General features: G+C 51.7%; 1 protein-coding gene across 1 annotated transcript in view; it reads left to right on the top strand.

Annotated features, from left to right (window-relative positions):
* The window catches only part of LOC306766733 (titin-like), a 377999-nt gene that overhangs the window by 270266 nt on the left and 85088 nt on the right, over positions 1-22645 (top strand). The window contains 33 exon segments of the mRNA XM_079254554.1: positions 140-442; positions 530-1081; positions 1152-1454; positions 2397-2553; positions 2622-2764; positions 2860-2978; positions 3071-3248; positions 3385-3669; positions 3748-4041; positions 4122-4421; positions 4858-5166; positions 5252-5478; positions 5558-5872; positions 6786-6900; positions 6982-7290; positions 7365-7546; positions 7624-7753; positions 7829-7980; positions 8992-9139; positions 9222-9442; positions 10485-10581; positions 10657-10953; positions 11028-11327; positions 11413-11727; positions 11816-12039; positions 12115-12265; positions 12347-12628; positions 12703-13005; positions 15513-15818; positions 15893-16174; positions 16454-16641; positions 16724-16835; positions 16924-17062. Coding sequence (XP_079110680.1) covers positions 140-442; positions 530-1081; positions 1152-1454; positions 2397-2553; positions 2622-2764; positions 2860-2978; positions 3071-3248; positions 3385-3669; positions 3748-4041; positions 4122-4421; positions 4858-5166; positions 5252-5478; positions 5558-5872; positions 6786-6900; positions 6982-7290; positions 7365-7546; positions 7624-7753; positions 7829-7980; positions 8992-9139; positions 9222-9442; positions 10485-10581; positions 10657-10953; positions 11028-11327; positions 11413-11727; positions 11816-12039; positions 12115-12265; positions 12347-12628; positions 12703-13005; positions 15513-15818; positions 15893-16174; positions 16454-16641; positions 16724-16835; positions 16924-17062 — 7738 coding nt within the window.

Raw genomic sequence — 22645 nt, forward strand, 5'->3', positions numbered from 1 at the left:
ACCGGGACCAACATATATTATTATTATTATTATCATTATTATTGTTGTTGTTGTTGTTGTTACACTTCTGGAGTTTAAAAATTTCCTGACTCAGATATTTAAGAAATTGTTTTGTGAGCTGACATCCTTCTGTTTCCAGATGCTCCGGACCCACCAGTGGACGTGGAGACCCACAACCCCACCTCCAGCACCATCACCCTGACCTGGAAGCCTCCCATGTACGACGGCGGCGCTAAGATCATGGGCTACATCCTGGAGAAGCAGCAGAAGGGCGAGGACAAGTGGGAGCGGTGCAACGACTTCCTGGTTCCGGTCCTGTCCTACACCGTCAGAGGACTGACGGAGGGGAAGAGCTACTCCTTCCGGGTCAAAGCTGAAAACGCCGCCGGCATCAGCGAGCCATCACGTGGCTCGCTGTTCGTTAAGGCGTCGGACGCTGTCGGTAAGGACACCAACGGTTTGTTTCCTCCTGCATGGCGCCGCCGCCGCCGCCGCTCACAAAATGTTTGTTTCCTTTTCCGTATCTCAGACCCTCCGAAGGTGTTCCTGAGCGGCAGCCTGCAGTCCGGTCTCAGCGTGAAGCGGGGCGAGGAGATCCGCCTGGACGCCAACGTCTCCGGCTCGCCGTACCCTCAGATCACCTGGTACTGGAACAATCAGGTGATCCGGCCTGAGCCGCTCCGCAAGAGGCCAGAAAAACCACTGAAGAAGAAGATAGAGAAGAAGGAGGGGGAGAAGAAGGAGGAGGAGGAGAAGAAAGAGGAGGTGAAGGAGGGGGAGAAGAAGGAGGAGGTGAAGGAGGGGGAGAAGAAGGAGGGAGAAGCCGAGAAGAAGGAAGAGAAAAAGGAGGGAGAGGAGAAGAAAGAAGAGGAGAAGAAGACAGAAGAGGCGGCTGCAGAGCTGGAAACGGAGGAACCTGACTATCCCTCCATCAACGAGCGCCTGACCATCGATAACAAACACCGGGGGGTGTCCTCCATCATCATCAGGGACTCGGTGCGCCCCGACCACGGCGTCTACATGGTGAAGGTGGAGAACGACCACGGTATCGCCTCTGCGACCTGTGAGGTCAACGTGCTCGGTAAGAACCCGGGGAAAGCTGTAAGGTTGGTGGGATACTGGAGCAGAGCAATGACGGTGTCTGTCTGCAGATACTCCCGGCCCTCCCGTCAACTTCACGTTCGAAGAGGTGAGGAAGAACTCCATCGTCTGCAAGTGGGACCCTCCTCTGGACGATGGCGGCAGCGAGATCCTGAACTACACCCTGGAGAAGAAGGACAACTCCAAGATGGAGTTTGGCTGGAGCAGCGTCACCTCCACGCTGAGAGGATGCCGCTACCTGGTGCCCAAACTCATCGAGAAGAAGGAGTACATCTTCAGGGTGGTGGCAGAGAACAAGTTCGGTCCCGGCCAGCCCTGCGTCTCCAAACCCGTCATCGCCAAGAATCCTTTCGGTAGGTTTACAGATGAAGTAGCTCCTGTTTCTGCTTTTACTACTTCTAGCCGTCAAAGATCCACCCGGGGGTCTTTTCTTCTCCCATCAGGAACGGCAGTGGGTTACTGTGACGGACATCGTTTTAATCTGTGTCCTTATCTGTAAACAGTGTTACGTCAAAAGCAAACAGCTACAAAACAAAACCAACACAACTAAAGTGTGAAACAGAGTATAGATCTCAGTTTAGGTCCTTCTGGAGCCCGTCCAGTTGTCCGGCATGCCGTCCGGCCGTCTGGCATGTCGTCCGGCAGCGACCAGGAGAAACACGAAGGGAAACGCTCAGAATTAGACCAAAAGTCCTTCAAATGCAGCAATCTGGAAAAGTGTCACTTTGGGATGTTAAATGTTTTAACCAACAAGTCCAAAAGAATAAAGGTCTTCCACAAACTGGTCATACTGGGAATGTATCCTGCTCCCATCCCAGAGATCCAATCTATCTAGAGGTGATAAATGAAACAGGTGCTTTAAATGTTAAGTCAGCCTTCACTGATCCCATATCTTCAGTGTGTGAACAACAACTGGATCAGAAGGATATCACGTCTCCATGGAAACATCACGTCTGCATGGAAACATCACGTTTCCATGGAAACATCATGTCTGCGTGGAAACATCACGTTTCCATGGAAACATCACGTCTGCGTGGAAACATCACGTCTGTATGGAAACATCACGTTTCCATGGAAACATCACGTCTGCAGGCTGACTGGGATTAAATGAATTCAGTTTCTACAGGATGGATTATATTAATGAAAAACGGGCAGACCAGTTTTTAAGGTTAAGTAGTTTTAGTCCGTCGCGTCCAGCTGCTGTAACTTCATTCATAAGGTTCAGTTAAACAGAACGACACCGGGAAACCTTCCACACTCAATAGTTTCCTGTTGTTCCACCTCGCTGTCTGCAGAACCTCCTGAAGCTCCTGAGAAGCCTCAGATTGAGGACGTCACAGCCAGCAGCATGCTGGTCACCTGGAACGAACCGAATGACAATGGGAACCCCATCCTGGGGTACTGGGTGGAGCGCCGCGAGATCAACAGCTCTCACTGGGCGCGGGTCAACAGGTCAGCAACATTCAACACGCCGTATCTGGGCTGGGTTTTGGTCGTTGACCTTCTGTCCCGGTCTGCAGGAACCTGGTCCCAGACACCGAGCTGAATGCGGAGGGCCTGCTGGAAGGACTGACTTACATCTTCAGGGTGGCGGCTGAAAACCAGGCCGGGCCCGGAAAGTTCAGCATCCCCTCAGAGCCCACAACGGCTCAGGCTCCAATCCGTACGTAAACCGCAATAAGTCCTCGAATCATTGTCAGGTTTCTGCAACATCTGCTCTCCCAAACATTTACAAGTGTTTTAACGGTCACCTTTTAGTGCCTCCTGGACCTCCGACTGCCCGAGTGGTGGACACCACCGACCACTCTATTGACGTGGAGTGGGATCCACCTGCTGACAACGGTGGTGGGGAGATTCTAGGATACCATGTGGATAAGGTCTGAGCAGCTTTGTATCTGCAGGCATCATGTTAAACTATCTTAATTTCAGTCCTATCTGATGTTTTCTAAATGTTCTGGTGGTTCTTCAGGCCATTGCTGGGACCAAGGACTGGTCCAGGTCAACAGAACGTCCCTGGAAGACCCGGGCCTTCACGGTCTACGGTGTCCGTGAAGGAGCAAAGTACCTGGTCAGAGTCATCGCCTGCAATGCCGCAGGAGAGGGAACGCCTGGATTCACTGAGTCTGTGTTCGTCAGGAATCCTGCAGGTCAGCTGGAAAAACCTGAACCTCCACTCCAAACCCAACCCAAGACCATGTCTGCTATGGTCAGACGTTGGTAATTTCACTGCTCACATATTGTTGTATTTTCTGTCTTCCTCTGATGGCTGGTTGCCGTACACAGAAGTGCCGGTGATTGAACTGGGCCTATCGGTGAAGAATGGCGTCATCATCAGAGCTGGAGAAAACCTGCGCGTACCTGCTACAGTCACAGGTAAACCCTACCCATCCATCACCTGGACTAAGGATGATGGTAAACCTGACAAGGACCGCGTGGAGATCCTCAGTGAGGGCAATGACAGCATCGTTGCTATCAAGAGCATACAGAGGCAGGACTGTGGCAAATACCAGATCTCAGCTTGCAACCCCAGCGGCACCAAGGCTGCTTGGACCAGAGTGGAAGTAATGGGTGAGCGACTCCCAGTTAGGATTAACTGGTACCACACAAAGAGGAACAGTCTTATACTTTGACTTGTTTTGTCGTCAGATGTACCTGGACCCATCACCGACCTCAAACCAGTTGTTGTTACCCGTAAGATGATTTTCCTGAACTGGGATGACCCTGAAGACGATGGTGGCAGTGACCTGACCGGCTTCATCGTTGAACGTAGAGATGCCAAGATGCACACGTGGAGGCAGCCGATTGAAACCGCCTCATCCAAGTGTGAGTGCGTGGGCATCATGGAGGGACAGGAGTACTTCTTCCGTGTCATCGCCAAGAACAAGTACGGCATGGGCCCGCCCATAGAGCTGGGACCCATCAAGGCGGTGGACCCACAGGGTGAGTCAGGACTGCTTTTACTTTCAGGAGGCTCAAACATCTGATCTGATTCAGAAACTAACAGTTTGGTGGTTCTGTAGGCCCACCATCATATCCCGAGAAGTTCCACTACACAGAGCGCACCAAGAGCTCCATCACTCTGGCCTGGAGGCCACCTCGCAACGATGGCGGCAGCCCTGTCATCGGATACTTTGTTGAGAAGAAGAGACAAGACCAGCAGGCCTTCGAGCCCTGCAACACAGAGATCTGCCCCAACATGACCATGACGGTGGAAGGACTGGACGAGGCCTGGATGTACGAGTTCAGAATCAAGTGTGCCAATCTTATCGGAGAGAGTGAGCCATCCATTCCAATGACCGTGGTCATCCAGGACGATGAAGGTGAGGCCAAATACTGGGATTCCCAATGGAACTGCTGCCTGTTCAAATACTTCATCTGATAGACAGTCCTGAAAATTCTGAAACTCATTTTAAGAAAACAAACAGGAAGAAGAGAGCAAAGGAACTCTGCTGTTGTAAGACTACTTATTAAAAACACCCTCACAAATATTGCCATCTCACAGCCAACTGACTGTTAGCTGTGGGAACAGAAGCTTCCCAGGGCTAACTTTCAGATGTTTAAATCGATTCATAATTTTGTTTTAATTTTAGGTCTTCCTAATTCTTCTCCTTTTTGTAAATTTTGTGCACAATGAACATGCACAGTCTCGTCTGCTTGGTGGTTTTTGCGTCAGTACCATAAACAATTCAATTAAAACTCAAGCATTTTCAGAGTGTCTCGCCTTGTAATGAGTGTTTTTTCCACCGTTCCTATCAGTGGGCCCTGAGATTCACATGCTGAAGCAGTTCAAGGGTGACTGCATTACGGTGAGGAAGGGTGAGCCCGTCGATATCCCCGCTGACGTCATTGGACTCCCCATTCCAAAGATCGAGTGGTCCAAGGATGACGTGGTGATTGAGAAGCCCACCGAGACCCTGCTGATGGAAACGGAGGTAACTGGGAGGCTGAATGCTAGGACCAAGCTGTCCATCCCAGCTGTCAACAGGCGTGACCGTGGTAGCTACACCGTCTCTGCGTCCAACAACATGGGTTCAGCCAAACACACCGTCTTCATTATGGTGCTGGGTAAGTTGAAAGATCCATGGTCGAGATGAAACTGGACAAGATGCGTTGCATTTATACTCTGACCAAACTCTTGTTTTCCCGTTAGACCGACCAACTCCACCAAGAAATTTAACCGTATCCAACATCAGGGCCGAATCTTGCTACCTGAACTGGGACCCGCCCATCGATGATGGCGGCAGTGAGCTGACCAATTATATTGTAGAGAAGAAAGAAGTGATCACAGACCGTCCTGAGCTGGAGGAGGGAGAGGAGGCGCCTCCTGAGCCACAGTGGGAGGAGGTTACCAACAGCATCGTAGAGAGGAAATATGGCGTATGTTTCTGTAACAGTAAATAAAATCTCTATGATTCCAGGAATTCCAGGAATAATTCTTTCATCTTCCTTTTTGCAGATTTGGAACTTGGACACCAATAAGACCTACCTGTTCCAGGTCAAAGCCGAGAACCGCTATGGTAAATCTGACCCCTGCGCAACAGAGGAAATCCAGATCACAGATCCCTTCAGCCTCCCTGGACCACCAGAGAAACCCACAATTACAGAATATTCAAAGACCTCAATGACTCTGACTTGGGAACCCCCCAGGGACACAGGAGGCTCCATGATCATTGGCTACTGGCTGGAAAAAAGAGAGAAAGGCACTAGCTACTGGGCTAAAGTTAACAAGATGCCAGTCACCAAGCGTGGCATGAAAGGATGGGAGTATCAGGTGAGCTGCTGGAGCTTCAATTCCCCCTGGTACAAGGAAAGTCCTGACTTGGTGTGTTAAGCTACTCTCTGCTATTGGAGATTACCAAAGTTAACCTCCAGATGAGGGGAAAAAAAATTCCAAGCAAACCGTTAGCTCTGCGAGCTGGGGCTTCCTAAAGCTAACTGTTAGCTCTCTGAACTTGAGATTCCTAAAGCTAACTGTTAGCTCTCTGAACTTGAGATTCCTAAAGCTAACCGTTAGCTCTAGAAGCCAGACATTTATGAAACTAGTCATTAGCTCTTGAAGCAAGAGATTCCTAAGGCTAACCATTAGCTCTGTGAGCTGGAAATTCCTAAAGCTAACGTTAGCTCTAGGAGCTACAGATTCCTAAAGTTAACCGTTAGCTCTGGGAGCTACAGATTCCTAAAGTTAACCGTTAGCTCTGGGAGCTACAGATTCCTAAAGCTAACCGTTAGCTCTGTAAGCTGGAAATTCCTAAAGCTAACGTTAGCTCTAGGAGCTACAGATTCCTAAAGTTAACCGTTAGCTCTGGGAGCTACAGATTCCTAAAGTTAACCGTTAGCTCTGGGAGCTACAGATTCCTAAAGCTAACCGTTAGCTCTGTAAGCTGGAAATTCCTAAAGCTAACGTTAGCTCTAGGAGCTACAGATTCCTAAAGTTAAACGTTAGCTCTGTGAGCTACAGATTCCTAAAGCTAACTGTTAGTTCTGCGAGCTAGACATTCCTAATTTTAACCGTTAGTTGACATAATCGTACAGTTTTTATCATTTTACAATCAGAAAAACATCTTCATATGAACTCAGCTTCTGACAACCTTTTAAGTAAAATCCAACTTTAGGACGTTACAACTGGTCAGAAAAGCTTCAAACAAAGGCTCAAAAGTAATAATGTCTTTGTCCTCTGCGTCCAGGTGACTCGTCTGTTTGAAGGAACGGAATATGAGTTCAGGGTTGCTGCCTACAACTCAGCAGGAACCGGACCGTTCAGTTCCCCGTCTGACTCTGCTTTTGCTGTCGATCCCATCAGTGAGTGAATCTTTACAAAGGTTTCTGCTTGTGGGGTGGTGGCGGACATCTCCTAACATGTCTCGCTACCGTTTCCTCCAGCTCCTCCCAGCATGCCTGCTGCTCCCGAGATCGCTGACAAGACGAAGCACAGTGTCACGCTGTCCTGGAAACCCCCTGAGAGCGACGGAGGAAGTCCCATCAAGGGCTACATCATCCAGATCCAGGACGAGGGCTCGTCAGACTGGGTCAAGATCAACGACATTGACAGCTTGCACCCCACCACAGAGTTCACCGTGCCCAGCCTCCGCGAGCTGAAGCGCTACCGCTTCAGGGTCATCGCCGTCAACGACATTGGCGAGTCCGACCCCAGCCCTCGCACCAGCGAAGTCCTGGTTGAGGACGTCCAGCGTATGTCTAACTGCAACAAACGGACAGCGTGGCACCGACAGCTCCCTTCACCTGCGTTTCTGTTTTCTTGACAGTTCCCCCTTTCCTCATGCTCGATGTGATGGCCGACGACCTGGTGGGTATCCATGCCGGAGATCCGGTCAGAATCCCCGTCACCATTAAGGGCCGGCCAGTTCCCAAGGTGACCTGGGACTTTGAGGGCAAAGCCAAGACTCACAAGAAGAACAAACTGCACACGCTTCCTGTGGACTCCGAGGTGATGTCGTCACAGCTGCCCTCCAAACACGCCAAACTTTTCAGACATCCTCACCTTTACTGTGTTTACCTGTTCAGGTGGAGTCTACAGACACCACTTCTGTTGTGACCATCCCTGTCAGCCTGAGGACTCACTCTGGACGTTACACCGTCACTGCCAAGAACAAGTCCGGACAGAAACACATCAACATCAGGGTCATCGTTCTGGGTAGGTGTTGAACCGGCTCCGTGTTGGCACCGTTTTGTTGTCCTGGGATGTCTGACCACATTCTGCCGCTTCCAGATGTTCCTGGACCTCCGAAGGACCTGAGGGTCACCGACGTCACTCGGACAACCATGAGGCTGATCTGGAAATTGCCCAACACAGACGGAGGAGAGAGAATTAAAAGCTACTTCATTGAGAAGAAGGCGGTGACGGACAAGGCGTGGACCAAGGTGAGCGTTTATGTCCGCTTCATACTCGACATTTAGAGACTTCAGGGGAACATATTCGTATAAATACGCCTGTTCCTCAGAAAAGGTCTGGACTGTTTTAAGGACATTTAAAGGCACTTTGCACATTTTCTGAGTTTTTTTGGAGCTATTTTATGAATTATTTTAATGCTTTTCTTTATAAAAGTGTGATGAGACGTCTGTAACAGGTTTAGAGACTTTTTCTAGCTTATTTTTCATTAAATGAAATGTTAAATGTTAAAACCCATTTTGGAGACATTACTCCCTACCTGTAACCATATACCATATGCAATTTTAATTATTCTAAAACATCAACAAGATACTGGAGTCAGATTTACTGACAGTTTGGGTCACTGGGGGACTAAAAAGTAAATAATCTGCGATTAAAAACATAACAGATTGTCATCCTCCTGCCGAATCAAAAGACCAGATGTGTAAATATTCAAATTATTTTAACCCTTTAAATGCATCTGATTACTCAAATTACTTTTATTTTAGAAAATATGCACAAAATGAGTTGTTTTTATACATTATACATCCTGCGGAGCAGAGATCCTAAATGTTTTTATTTTCCTTTTTACACTTTTTATATCTGAAACGGCAAACACATCTAAACATGCCTGAAAACCATTGTTTTCTCTAAGTTTTAAATAAAAAACAGGTATCATGCAGAAAATAATTCATTCCATGTGTCGACAACATGACTAGAATCATCGCAGTTTTGGCCATTTTGATCAGGAAGTTGAATGAAAGAAAAGTGGAAAACGTTTCATCTGCGATGTTTTACAGCAGTTTGGACATTTTGTCCAATGAGCTTAAATGGTTGGAAGTGAAGCGACCAATGAGAGTTAAGGATGCTGAGCAGTGGGAAGTCGTTCTGCACGTTGCAGGAATAATGTGGGTCTCAGGACGTAGAATTTATCTGCGGTCCTGCAGTAATGAACATGTTCATGTGAAACTCTTACTGACTGATGATTGGTCCGTTCCGTCCAGGTGAACGCCGCCTGTGCCAGCCAGGCTTACGTGGTCCCAGGCCTCCTGGAAGGTCAGGACTACCTGTTCAGGGTCCGAGCAGAGAACCGGCTGGGATTCGGTCCGTTCACCGTGACCACCGAACCCGTCCGAGCCAGAGACCCGATCTGTGAGGACGCACCTGCTAACCGTTAACACACAAGCACTGCAAACCTTCATGCAACATTAACCCTCCTCTTCCTCTTCCTCAGACCCGCCCGATCCCCCCACCAAGCTGAAGGTCAACCTTGTGACGAAGACCACCGTCACCCTGAGCTGGGAACCTCCGAAAAACAACGGCGGCTCTCCAGTGAAGCATTACATCATCGAGCGTCTGAGCTGGGACACCAGCGGCAAAGAGAAGGAGACGTGGAAGCAGTGCAACAAGAGAGACGTGGAGGAGCTCAGCTTCGTGGTGGAGGACCTGAAGGAGGTCGGTTTTGTCCTCAGACCTGAGGAACACTTACACATGTCCAGTCAGTTGTGACCCGATTCAGCTGATAGGGATTCTAGTGAAGCATACGGTCCCACCTGAGGCTCTTTAGACCCGTTTCCACCAGCAGGTCCGGTTCCGTGTGGTTCGGCTCAGTACAGGACAGGTTGGTACACAGTTTTGGTGTTCCCACGGATAAACCTGGGACAGGATCCAGAATATTTGGTACAAACTGTCCCATTTTTCTGAGAACCCATACCAATCCAACTCTAAAGGGTGGAGCTAAAATGCTGCAGTCCTCTGATTGGTGGAAAGAATCGTGACTTGTTATTCAGCAATGGGTAAAGAAAGGAACTTTTAAATAAACGGAGGATTAAACGTTGTTACTGCTGGCCGTCACCACCCCGATTTTGGTTCTGGGTCACTGTCTTCTTCCTCAGAACGCCGCTACGACATCAATCTGTCATACGGGTGACACATCTATCACTACGTCTTTGAGGTGAGGATACAGTTGCCCCGGAAACGCAACAGAGATCAGGATTAACTGCAGGAAACCATCCCATACCGACCCGGACCTGCTGGTTTAAACGAGGACCAATAAGCCCTCTAGAACCCAGAAAGAGGATCTTTCTTACAAAGACTGAGTTTAATGGTTGCAGTGGCTGAATGTGGTCGTGTTAACAGCTGAAACGTTCCAGAAGATTCTTCCATTTTTTGGAGTAAAATAAATTTTAGGCTTTAATGTAAAAACGGACGTGAAACTGATGGTTTTCTCCAAAGTCAGTGGAATTAAACCTAAAAACAGTCTGAACATTTATTAATCAGACATTTCTTCAGCCTGTACCGCTGGTAGAGTACGTCAGGGTTTACTTCAGATAGACTCATCATCATCATCATCATCATCATGTAGGAACTGAAATGCAAGTGGACCCAAACGGATCCCTGTGGAGCACCACACGCAGGGTTCTGACTGATGGACATTGAGACGTTTAGCTTGGTTTTCTTCATGAGGCGTAACTGATGATGGTTTGTTCATCTGCAGGGAGGAGAGTATGAGTTCAGGGTGAAGGCTGTGAACGCCGCCGGGCCCAGCCGTCCCTCCGCCACCGTCGGACCCATGGTCATCAAAGATCAGACATGTGAGTGACTTTCAGAGTGGTTCCATCTCTTCCACCTGGGAATCTACTTGTGGCTGAACTGGTTTGTTTGCGCAGGCGCCCCCACCATCGAGCTGCGCGAGGCCATGGAGGGCGAGGAGGGCTGCGATATCAGCATGGTGGCCAAGGTGAGCGGCTGTCCGTTCCCCACGCTCACCTGGAGCAAAGCCAGCCTGGCCAAACCCGAGGAGAAGGCCGCCGTCCAGTACGACCAGCACATCAACAAACTGGTGACGCAGGACAAATGCACGCTGCTGCTGCAGCAGGCCAGCCGGCTCGACAGCGCCCTCTACAGCCTGACGGCCAGCAACAGTCTGGGAACCGTCACCAAGGACATCAAGCTCATGGTTCTGGGTGAGAAACAAACTCCACAGAATCCCTGCATGACGCTCTGAAGGTCCAGACTGACCCTTTTCCTCCTTCTGCAGGACCACCGGGACCACCCATTGGACCAGTCAAGTTCACCGAGGTGTTCGCAGAGCGGATCGGGCTGGCGTGGACCCCTCCTACGGATGACGGTGGATCTAAGATCACCAACTACGTGGTGGAGAAGCGTGAGGACAACCGGAAGTCCTGGGTCCATGTCTCCAATGATCCTAAAGAATGCGCCTATGTGGTGACCCGGCTCACGGAGAACCACGAGTACGAGTTCAGAATCATGGCTCAGAACAAGTTTGGAGTTGGGCCTCCGCTGGTCAGCGAACCGGAGAAGGCCAGAAACCTGTTCAGTAAGTCCGGATCGGACCAGTCAGCACCAAACCTGATCCACCTCTCTGGTTCTGGTTCTGGTTCCTGATGAACCTTCTCTTGCAGCTGTTCCAGGTCAGTGTGAAAAGCCGACCGTGACCGACGTCTGCCTGGAGTCCATGACCGTCAACTGGGACGAGCCCAAGTACGACGGCGGCTCCTCCATCACCGGGTACTTCCTGGAGAAGAAGGAGACGACCTCCAAGCGCTGGACCCGGGTGACCCGCAACCCGATCCGGGCGCTACCGCTGGGCAACAACTGGGATGTCACCGGCCTGCTGGAGGGCGCCATGTACCAGTTCAGAATCATCGCCATGAACGCGGCTGGTTGCGGTCTACCCAGCATGCCCTCGGACCCCGTCCTCTGCAGAGACCCCATCAGTAAGTCCATCACAGCAGCCAATCAGAGAGCTGCATCTTCATCATCCTCTTCATCCTGATGCATGCAAACGTTTCTGTCTGCGTGTAGAGCCTCCAGGCCCCCCCACCCCAAAGGTGACGGACTGGACCAAGTCCACCGTGGAGCTGGAGTGGATCCCTCCCACCGCAGACGGAGGCTCCAAGGTGACGGGCTACATCGTGGAGTTCAAGGAGGTAAACAAGGAGGAGGAGGAGAAGAAGGCTCAGAGGAAGCTACTGTTGCTAAGCGACACCGAGGAGAAGGAGCCCGAGACCGATGAAGGCTGGGAGAAGGTAGGCGCGACCAATTACTGACCAGCTTCTCAGCAACCATCGGCTTCCAGGTCTGAGACGGTCGTGTCTCCGCAGGCAAAGGACACTGAGGTCAGAGGAACCAAGTTTGTGGTGAGCGAACTGAAGGAAGGAGGTCTGTACCGGTTCCGAGTGCGAGCCGTGAACGCTGCCGGAGTGGGAGACCCCGGACTGGTTTCTGAGATGATCGAGTGCAAAGACAGAACCAGTGAGATCAGATTGCCTTCCGGTTCATGTCCCGTTCTGCAGCGTCGGCCTCTTTGTGCTTAAAAACTGTTTGCGCCTCCAGTTCCTCCTGAGATGGACCTGGATGCGTCGGTGAAGGAGAAGATTGTGGTCCACGCCGGCGCCACCATCCGCATCATCGCCTACGTGTCCGGTAAACCCGCGCCGCAGATCACCTGGTGCCGCGACGACGCCGAGGTGCCCAAAGAGGCTGCTGTGGAGCAGACCGGCATCTCCAACTCTCTGGTCATTAAGAACTGCCGACGCCAACACCAGGGCATCTACACGCTGAGCGCCAAGAACGAGGGGGGGGAGAGGAGGAAGGCGGTCATTGTGGAGGTCCTGGGTGAGTCCTGGACGAAGCCAACAGAAAGGAAATATGAACCAGAACAACAGGTCTGACCTTCTGCTTCCCTGCAGACGTCCCCGGACCCGTCGGTCTTCCCTTTGCTGGCGAGAATCTGACCACCGACTCCTGCAAGCTGACCTGGTACTCCCCCGAGGACGACGGCGGCTCCGCCATCACCAACTATATCATTGAGAAGCGGGAGTCCGACCGAATGGGCTGGACCTCCGTGTCCTACACGGTGACAAGGAACAACGCCGTGGTTCAGGGACTCATTGACGGAAAGGGTTACTTCTTCAGGATCGCAGCCGAGAACATCATCGGTATGGGACCGTTCATCGAGACGGACAAGATGGTCCTCATCAAAGACCCCATCTGTGAGTCTGCCACATGGTGCAGCACCCGATGCACGCTCAAGAACCGGCTCAGGAACGGCTTTAGGATCCGGATCGGAACCGGCTAAGGATCCGGCTCGGGATCCGGCTCGGGATCCGGCTGAGGATCCGGCTCGGAACCAGCTGAGGATCCGGCTCGGGATCCGGCTCGGAACCAGCTGAGGATCCGGCTGAGGATCCGGCTCGGAACCAGCTGAGGATCCGGCTGAGGATCCGGCTCGGAACCAGCTGAGGATCCGGCTCGGAACAGGCTCAGGATCCGGCTCAGAACCGGCTCGGGATCCGGCTCGGAACCGGCTCGGGAACCGGCTCGGAACCGGCTTTAGGAACCGGCTCAGGAACCGGCTCGGAACCGGCTTTAGGAACCGGCTTTAGGAACCGGCTTAGGAACCGGCTCGGAACCGGCTTTAGGAACCGGCTCGGGAACCGGCTTTAGGAACCGGCTTTAGGAACCGGCTCGGGAACTGGCTTTAGGAACCGGCTTTAGGAACCGGCTCGGGAACCGGCTTTAGGAACCGGCTTTAGGAACCGGCTTTAGGAACCGGCTTTAGGAACCGGCTCGGGAACCGGCTCAGGAACCGGCTTTAGGAACCGGCTCGGGAACCGGCTTTAGGAACCGGCTTTAGGAACCGGCTTTAGGAACCGGCTCGGGAACCGGCTTTAGGAACCGGCTTTAGGATCCGGCTCAGAACCGGCTTTAGGAACCGGCTTTAGGAACCGGCTCGGGAACCGGCTTTAGGAACCGGCTCGGGAACCGGCTTTAGGAACCGGCTTTAGGAACCGGCTTTAGGAACCGGCTTGGGAACCGGCTTTAGGAACCGGCTTTAGGAACCGGCTTTAGGAACCGGCTCAGGAACCGGCTTTAGGAACCGGCTTTAGGAACCGGCTTGGGAACCGGCTTTAGGAACCGGCTTTAGGAACCGGCTTTAGGAACCGGCTTAGGAACCGGCTTTAGGAACCGGCTCGGGAACCGGCTTTAGGAACCGGCTTTAGGAACCGGCTTTAGGAACCGGCTCAGGAACTGGCTTTAGGAACCGGCTTTAGGAACCGGCTCAGGAACCGGCTCAGGAACCGGCTTTAGGAACCGGCTCAGGAACCGGCTCAGGAACCGGCTTTAGGAACCGGCTCAGGAACCGGCTCAGGAACCGGCTTTAGGAACCGGCTTTAGGAACCGGCTCAGGAACCGGCTTTAGGAACCGGCTTTAGGAACCGGCTTTAGGAACCGGCTCGGGAACCGGCTCGGGAACCGGCTCGGGAACCGGCTTTAGGAACCGGCTTTAGGAACCGGCTCAGGAACCGGCTTTAGGAACCGGCTTTAGGAACCGGCTTTAGGAACCGGCTTTAGGAACCGGCTCGGGAACCGGCTCGGGAACCGGCTCGGGAACCGGCTTTGGGAACCGGCTTTAGGAACCGGCTTTAGGAACCGGCTCAGGAACCGGCTTTAGGAACCGGCTTTAGGAACCGGCTTTAGGAACCGGCTTTAGGAACCGGCTCGGGAACCGGCTCGGGAACCGGCTCGGGAACCGGCTTTAGGAACCGGCTTTAGGAACCGGCTTTAGGAACCGGCTCGGGAACCGGCTTTAGGAACCGGCTTTAGGAACCGGCTTTAGGAACCGGCTCGGGAACCGGCTTTAGGAACCGGCTCGGGAACCGGCTTTAGGAACCGGCTTTAGGAACCGGCTTTAGGAACCGGCTTTAGGAACCGGCTCAGGAACCGGCTCAGGAACCGGCTTTAGGAACCGGCTTTAGGAACCGGCTTTAGGAACCGGCTCAGGAACCGGCTTTAGGAACCGGCTTAGGAACCGGCTTTAGGAACCGGCTTTAGGAACCGGCTCAGGAACCGGCTTTAGGAACCGGCTTTAGGAACCGGCTTTAGGAACCGGCTTTAGGAACCGGCTTTAGGAACCGGCTTTAGGAACCGGCTTTAGGAACCGGCTCAGGAACCGGCTTTAGGAACCGGCTTTAGGAACCGGCTTTAGGAACCGGCTTTAGGAACCGGCTTTAGGAACCGGCTTAGGAACCGGCTTTAGGAACCGGCTTTAGGAACCGGCTCAGGAACCGGCTTTAGGAACCGGCTCGGGAACCGGCTCGGGAACCGGCTTTAGGAACCGGCTCAGGAACCGGCTTTAGGAACCGGCTTTAGGAACCGGCTTTAGGAACCGGCTCAGGAACCGGCTCAGGAACCGGCTTTAGGAACCGGCTTTAGGAACCGGCTTTAGGAACCGGCTTTAGGAACCGGCTTAGGAACCGGCTTTAGGAACCGGCTTTAGGAACCGGCTCAGGAACCGGCTTTAGGAACCGGCTCAGGAACCGGCTTTAGGAACCGGCTCAGGAACCGGCTTTAGGAACCGGCTCGGTCCGGATCCTAAACCTTCTGGACTTCAGTAAAACTGTGGAATAATTTTCCAAATTTAAAATGTCGAAACAACTTTAAAAGCCGATCAGTCGGTTCATGAATCCGTGTTTCATCCCACTTTCGTCTCCTTCAGCCGTCCCGGAGCGACCGGAGGACCTCATCATCACCGCCGTTACCAAGGACTCCATCTCCGTTGCCTGGAGACCGCCAAAGTACGACGGCGGCTCCGAGGTGACAGGATACGTCCTGGAGTCACGAATGATCGGGCGGGACAGCTTCACGCGGGTCGGTGGAGACGACAAACTGATGGACAGACAGTTCAGGCTGACGGGGCTGAAGGACGGCTCGAGTCACGAGTTTAAGGTGTACGCCGTCAACCAGGTGGGGCAGGGCAAGGCGTCCATTATCACCAAACCGGTGCAGTGCAGAGACGAACTGGGTGAGAGACGAGCATCACCGGTCAGCAGCTCCACCTGCAGGAGTTCCTCCTCTAACATTCCCTCTGCCTTTCAGAACCACCCGTCCTGGACCTGGACTTCAGGGACAAGATGATGGTGAAGGTGGGAGACTCCTGCACGCTGTCAGGACGTTACAGCGGCAAGCCGCTCCCGGCCATCACCTGGACTAGGAACGAGGAGGAGCTGAAGGCAGACGAGGAGATCGGCCTCCTCAGCACCGCCCATCACCTCAGCCTCAACATCAGCAAGGCCAAGAGGGAGCACAGCGGACGCTACTGCGTCAGCGTGGAGAACGCCGCCGGAGCGCGCACGGGACTCTGCACCATCACCGTGGTCGGTGAGTCGGATCAGGGAACGATGCAAACACCCAAAACACTAAAAGCAAAACGCGGATTTAAAGTCATCAGCAGCTGGAGCAGAATTATCCCGATTAGCTTTCTGTCGGGCTGAACCGGGCCGGGACCAGCAGCTTCTGCTGGGTAGACCGGTCTGACAAGAACCGCCTTCAACACTGAATCTCGTTTAATCCAGAAGAGAATTTTTAGTGATTTTTAAGGCAGGATGCAGCTGAAGCGTAGAATAAAGGCTGACCTGCGTAAACGTTTCCTCCTGACAGACCGTCCTCAGCCGCCAGAAGGCCCCGTCGTCTTCAACGAGGTCTACAGGAACTACATGGTGATCTCCTGGAACCCCCCTCTGGATGACGGAGGCTGCGCCATCTCCAACTACATCATCGAGAAGAGAGACACCAACAGAGACCTGTGGATGCCCGTCACCTCGTCCTGCACCAGGACCACCTGCAAGGTCAGAAACGATCACCGCATTATCAGCTGCCATCGCCGCAGTCTGCAGCCAGACGGAAATCCTCCCTCCTGTCGGTTTCCAGGTGCCGAAGCTGATCGAGGGTCGCGAGTACATCATCAGGATCATGGCTCAGAACATCCACGGCATCAGCGACCCCCTGCTGTCAGCAGAAACTAAAGCCAGAGACGTCTTCAGTAAGCTCACGCAGAGTCCATCCTGGAGGCTTCCTCAGGGTTAGCGTCAGTCTGATGGTGTCTGTTTGCTCTCGTCACATCATCACAGAGGTACCCGACGCTCCCAAACAGCCCACGGTGAAGGAGGTGTACCACGACTCCGCCCTGATCAGCTGGGAGCCCCCGGCGGATGGAGGCAAGCCAATCACAGCCTACATCGTGGAGAGGAAGGAGACCATGGCCAACAGGTGGGCAGGACATCGCAGAGGTGGAGAAGAAGTCCTCCTCTCACTCTGTTCACACTTTCTGGAGCGCTCTGCAACACGAGAAGGACAAACAGCAGAATCAAACATAGAGAAACCCAAAGTCAGGGCCGTCGTATGTCTAGAATAAAGAGGTAGATCAGGGCCGTCGTATGTCTAGAATAAAAAGGTAGATCAGGGCCGTCGTATGTCTAGAATAAAGAGGTAGATCAGGGCCGTCGTATGTCTAGAATAAAGAGGCAGATCAGGGCCGTCGTATGTCTAGAATAAAGCCAGAGGCAGATCAGGGCCGTCGTATGTCTAGAATAAAGAGGCAGATCAGGGCCGTCGTATGTCTAGAATAAAGCCAGAGGCAGATCAGGGCCGTCGTATGTCTAGAATAAAGCCAGAGGTAGATCAGGGCCGTCGTATGTCTAGAATAAAGAGGCAGATCAGGGCCGTCGTATGTCTAGAATAAAGAGGCAGATCAGGGCCGTCGTATGTCTAGAATAAAGCTAGAGGTAGATCAGGGCCGTCGTATGTCTAGAATAAAGCCAGAGGCAGATCAGGGCCGTCGTATGTCTAGAATAAAGAGGTAGATCAGGGCCGTCGTATGTCTAGAATAAAGAGGCAGATCAGGGCCGTCGTATGTCTAGAATAAAGCCAGAGGCAGATCAGGGCCGTCGTATGTCTAGAATAAAGCCAGAGGCAGATCAGGGCCGTCGTATGTCTAGAATAAAGCTAGAGGTAGATCAGGGCCGTCGTATGTCTAGAATAAAGAGGCAGATCAGGGCCGTCGTATGTCTAGAATAAAGCCAGAGGCAGATCAGGGCCGTCGTATGTCTAGAATAAAGAGGCAGATCAGGGCCGTCGTATGTCTAGAATAAAGCCAGAGGCAGATCAGGGCCGTCGTATGTCTAGAATAAAGCTAGAGGTAGATCAGGGCCGTCGTATGTCTAGAATAAAGAGGCAGATCAGGGCCGTCGTATGTCTAGAATAAAGCCAGAGGCAGATCAGGGCCGTCGTATGTCTAGAATAAAGAGGTAGATCAGGGCCGTCGTATGTCTAGAATAAAGAGGCAGATCAGGGCCGTCGTATGTCTAGAATAAAGCCAGAGGTAGATCAGGGCCGTCGTATGTCTAGAATAAAGAGGTAGATCAGGGCCGTCGTATGTCTAGAATAAAGAGGCAGATCAGGGCCGTCGTATGTCTAGAATAAAGCCAGAGGTAGATCAGGGCCGTCGTATGTCTAGAATAAAGCCAGAGGCAGATCAGGGCCGTCGTATGTCTAGAATAAAGCCAGAGGCAGATCAGGGCCGTCGTATGTCTAGAATAAAGCCAGAGGCAGATCAGGGCCGTCGTATGTCTAGAATAAAGCCAGAGGCAGATCAGGGCCGTCGTATGTCTAGAATAAAGCCAGAGGTAGATCAGGGCCGTCGTATGTCTAGAATAAAGAGGCAGATCAGGGCCGTCGTATGTCTAGAATAAAGCTAGAGGTAGATCAGGGCCGTCGTATGTCTAGAATAAAGCCAGAGGCAGATCAGGGCCGTCGTATGTCTAGAATAAAGCCAGAGGTAGATCAGGGCCGTCGTATGTCTAGAATAAAGCCAGAGGTAGATCAGGGCCGTCGTATGTCTAGAATAAAGCCAGAGGCAGATCAGGGCCGTCGTATGTCTAGAATAAAGCCAGAGGCAGATCAGGGCCGTCGTATGTCTAGAATAAAGCCAGAGGTAGATCAGGGCCGTCGTATGTCTAGAATAAAGCCAGAGGTAGATCAGGGCCGTCGTATGTCTAGAATAAAGCTAGAGGTAGATCAGGGCCGTCGTATGTCTAGAATAAAGAGGCAGATCAGGGCCGTCGTATGTCTAGAATAAAGCCAGAGGCAGATCAGGGCCGTCGTATGTCTAGAATAAAGCCAGAGGCAGATCAGGGCCGTCGTATGTCTAGAATAAAGAGGCAGATCAGGGCCGTCGTATGTCTAGAATAAAGCCAGAGGTAGATCCGGGCCGTCGTATGTCTAGAATAAAGAGGCAGATCAGGGCCGTCGTATGTCTAGAATAAAGAGGCAGATCAGGGCCGTCGTATGTCTAGAATAAAGCCAGAGGCAGATCAGGGCCGTCGTATGTCTAGAATAAAGAGGCAGATCAGGGCCGTCGTATGTCTAGAATAAAGAGGCAGATCAGGGCCGTCGTATGTCTAGAATAAAGCCAGAGGTAGATCAGGGCCGTCGTATGTCTAGAATAAAGCCAGAGGCAGATCAGGGCCGTCGTATGTCTAGAATAAAGCCAGAGGTAGATCAGGGCCGTCGTATGTCTAGAATAAAGCCAGAGGCAGATCAGGGCCGTCGTATGTCTAGAATAAAGCCAGAGGCAGATCAGGGCCGTCGTATGTCTAGAATAAAGAGGCAGATCAGGGCCGTCGTATGTCTAGAATAAAGCCAGAGGTAGATCAGGGCCGTCGTATGTCTAGAATAAAGCCAGAGGCAGATCAGGGCCGTCGTATGTCTAGAATAAAGCTAGAGGCAGATCAGGGCCGTCGTATGTCTAGAATAAAGCTAGAGGCAGATCAGGGCCGTCGTATGTCTAGAATAAAGCCAGAGGTAGATCAGGGCCGTCGTATGTCTAGAATAAAGCCAGAGGCAGATCAGGGCCGTCGTATGTCTAGAATAAAGAGGCAGATCAGGGCCGTCGTATGTCTAGAATAAAGCCAGAGGTAGATCAGGGCCGTCGTATGTCTAGAATAAAGCCAGAGGCAGATCAGGGCCGTCGTATGTCTAGAATAAAGCCAGAGGTAGATCAGGGCCGTCGTATGTCTAGAATAAAGAGGCAGATCAGGGCCGTCGTATGTCTAGAATAAAGCCAGAGGTAGATCAGGGCCGTCGTATGTCTAGAATAAAGCCAGAGGCAGATCAGGGCCGTCGTATGTCTAGAATAAAGCCAGAGGCAGATCAGGGCCGTCGTATGTCTAGAATAAAGCCAGAGGCAGATCAGGGCCGTCGTATGTCTAGAATAAAGAGGCAGATCAGGGCCGTCGTATGTCTAGAATAAAGAGGTAGATCAGGGCCGTCGTATGTCTAGAATAAAGAGGCAGATCAGGGCCGTCGTATGTCTAGAATAAAGCCAGAGGCAGATCAGGGCCGTCGTATGTCTAGAATAAAGAGGTAGATCTCGGCCGTCGTATGTCTAGAATAAAGAGGTAGATCAGGGCCGTCGTATGTCTAGAATAAAGAGGCAGATCAGGGCCGTCGTATGTCTAGAATAAAGCCAGAGGCAGATCAGGGCCGTCGTATGTCTAGAATAAAGAGGCAGATCAGGGCCGTCGTATGTCTAGAATAAAGCCAGAGGTAGATCAGGGCCGTCGTATGTCTAGAATAAAGCTAGAGGCAGATCAGGGCCGTCGTATGTCTAGAATAAAGCTAGAGGTAGATCAGGGCCGTCGTATGTCTAGAATAAAGCTAGAGGCAGATCAGGGCCGTCGTATGTCTAGAATAAAGCTAGAGGTAGATCAGGGCCGTCGTATGTCTAGAATAAAGCCAGAGGCAGATCAGGGCCGTCGTATGTCTAGAATAAAGCTAGAGGCAGATCAGGGCCGTCGTATGTCTAGAATAAAGCTAGAGGCAGATCAGGGCCGTCGTATGTCTAGAATAAAGCTAGAGGTAGATCAGGGCCGTCGTATGTCTAGAATAAAGCCAGAGGCAGATCAGGGCCGTCGTATGTCTAGAATAAAGAGGCAGATCAGGGCCGTCGTATGTCTAGAATAAAGTCAGAGGCAGATCAGGGCCGTCGTATGTCTAGAATAAAGCCAGAGGCAGATCAGGGCCGTCGTATGTCTAGAATAAAGCCAGAGGTAGATCAGGGCCGTCGTATGTCTAGAATAAAGCCAGAGGTAGATCAGGGCCGTCGTATGTCTAGAATAAAGCCAGAGGCAGATCAGGGCCGTCGTATGTCTAGAATAAAGCCAGAGGTAGATCAGGGCCGTCGTATGTCTAGAATAAAGCCAGAGGTAGATCAGGGCCGTCGTATGTCTAGAATAAAGCCAGAGGCAGATCAGGGCCGTCGTATGTCTAGAATAAAGCCAGAGGCAGATCAGGGCCGTCGTATGTCTAGAATAAAGCTAGAGGTAGATCAGGGCCGTCGTATGTCTAGAATAAAGAGGCAGATCAGGGCCGTCGTATGTCTAGAATAAAGCCAGAGGCAGATCAGGGCCGTCGTATGTCTAGAATAAAGCCAGAGGCAGATCAGGGCCGTCGTATGTCTAGAATAAAGAGGCAGATCAGGGCCGTCGTATGTCTAGAATAAAGCCAGAGGTAGATCCGGGCCGTCGTATGTCTAGAATAAAGAGGCAGATCAGGGCCGTCGTATGTCTAGAATAAAGAGGCAGATCAGGGCCGTCGTATGTCTAGAATAAAGCCAGAGGCAGATCAGGGCCGTCGTATGTCTAGAATAAAGAGGCAGATCAGGGCCGTCGTATGTCTAGAATAAAGAGGCAGATCAGGGCCGTCGTATGTCTAGAATAAAGCCAGAGGTAGATCAGGGCCGTCGTATGTCTAGAATAAAGCCAGAGGCAGATCAGGGCCGTCGTATGTCTAGAATAAAGCCAGAGGTAGATCAGGGCCGTCGTATGTCTAGAATAAAGCCAGAGGCAGATCAGGGCCGTCGTATGTCTAGAATAAAGCCAGAGGCAGATCAGGGCCGTCGTATGTCTAGAATAAAGAGGCAGATCAGGGCCGTCGTATGTCTAGAATAAAGCCAGAGGTAGATCAGGGCCGTCGTATGTCTAGAATAAAGCCAGAGGCAGATCAGGGCCGTCGTATGTCTAGAATAAAGCTAGAGGCAGATCAGGGCCGTCGTATGTCTAGAATAAAGCTAGAGGCAGATCAGGGCCGTCGTATGTCTAGAATAAAGCCAGAGGTAGATCAGGGCCGTCGTATGTCTAGAATAAAGCCAGAGGCAGATCAGGGCCGTCGTATGTCTAGAATAAAGAGGCAGATCAGGGCCGTCGTATGTCTAGAATAAAGCCAGAGGTAGATCAGGGCCGTCGTATGTCTAGAATAAAGCCAGAGGCAGATCAGGGCCGTCGTATGTCTAGAATAAAGCCAGAGGTAGATCAGGGCCGTCGTATGTCTAGAATAAAGAGGCAGATCAGGGCCGTCGTATGTCTAGAATAAAGCCAGAGGTAGATCAGGGCCGTCGTATGTCTAGAATAAAGCCAGAGGCAGATCAGGGCCGTCGTATGTCTAGAATAAAGCCAGAGGCAGATCAGGGCCGTCGTATGTCTAGAATAAAGCCAGAGGCAGATCAGGGCCGTCGTATGTCTAGAATAAAGAGGCAGATCAGGGCCGTCGTATATCTAGAATAAAGAGGTAGATCAGGGCCGTCGTATGTCTAGAATAAAGAGGCAGATCAGGGCCGTCGTATGTCTAGAATAAAGCCAGAGGCAGATCAGGGCCGTCGTATGTCTAGAATAAAGAGGTAGATCTCGGCCGTCGTATGTCTAGAATAAAGAGGTAGATCAGGGCCGTCGTATGTCTAGAATAAAGAGGCAGATCAGGGCCGTCGTATGTCTAGAATAAAGCCAGAGGCAGATCAGG

The sequence above is a fragment of the Telmatherina bonti genome (genome assembly GCF_933228915.1).
Source record: "Telmatherina bonti genome assembly, chromosome: 15".
In the NCBI taxonomy this organism is placed as follows: Eukaryota; Metazoa; Chordata; class Actinopteri; order Atheriniformes; family Telmatherinidae; genus Telmatherina; species Telmatherina bonti.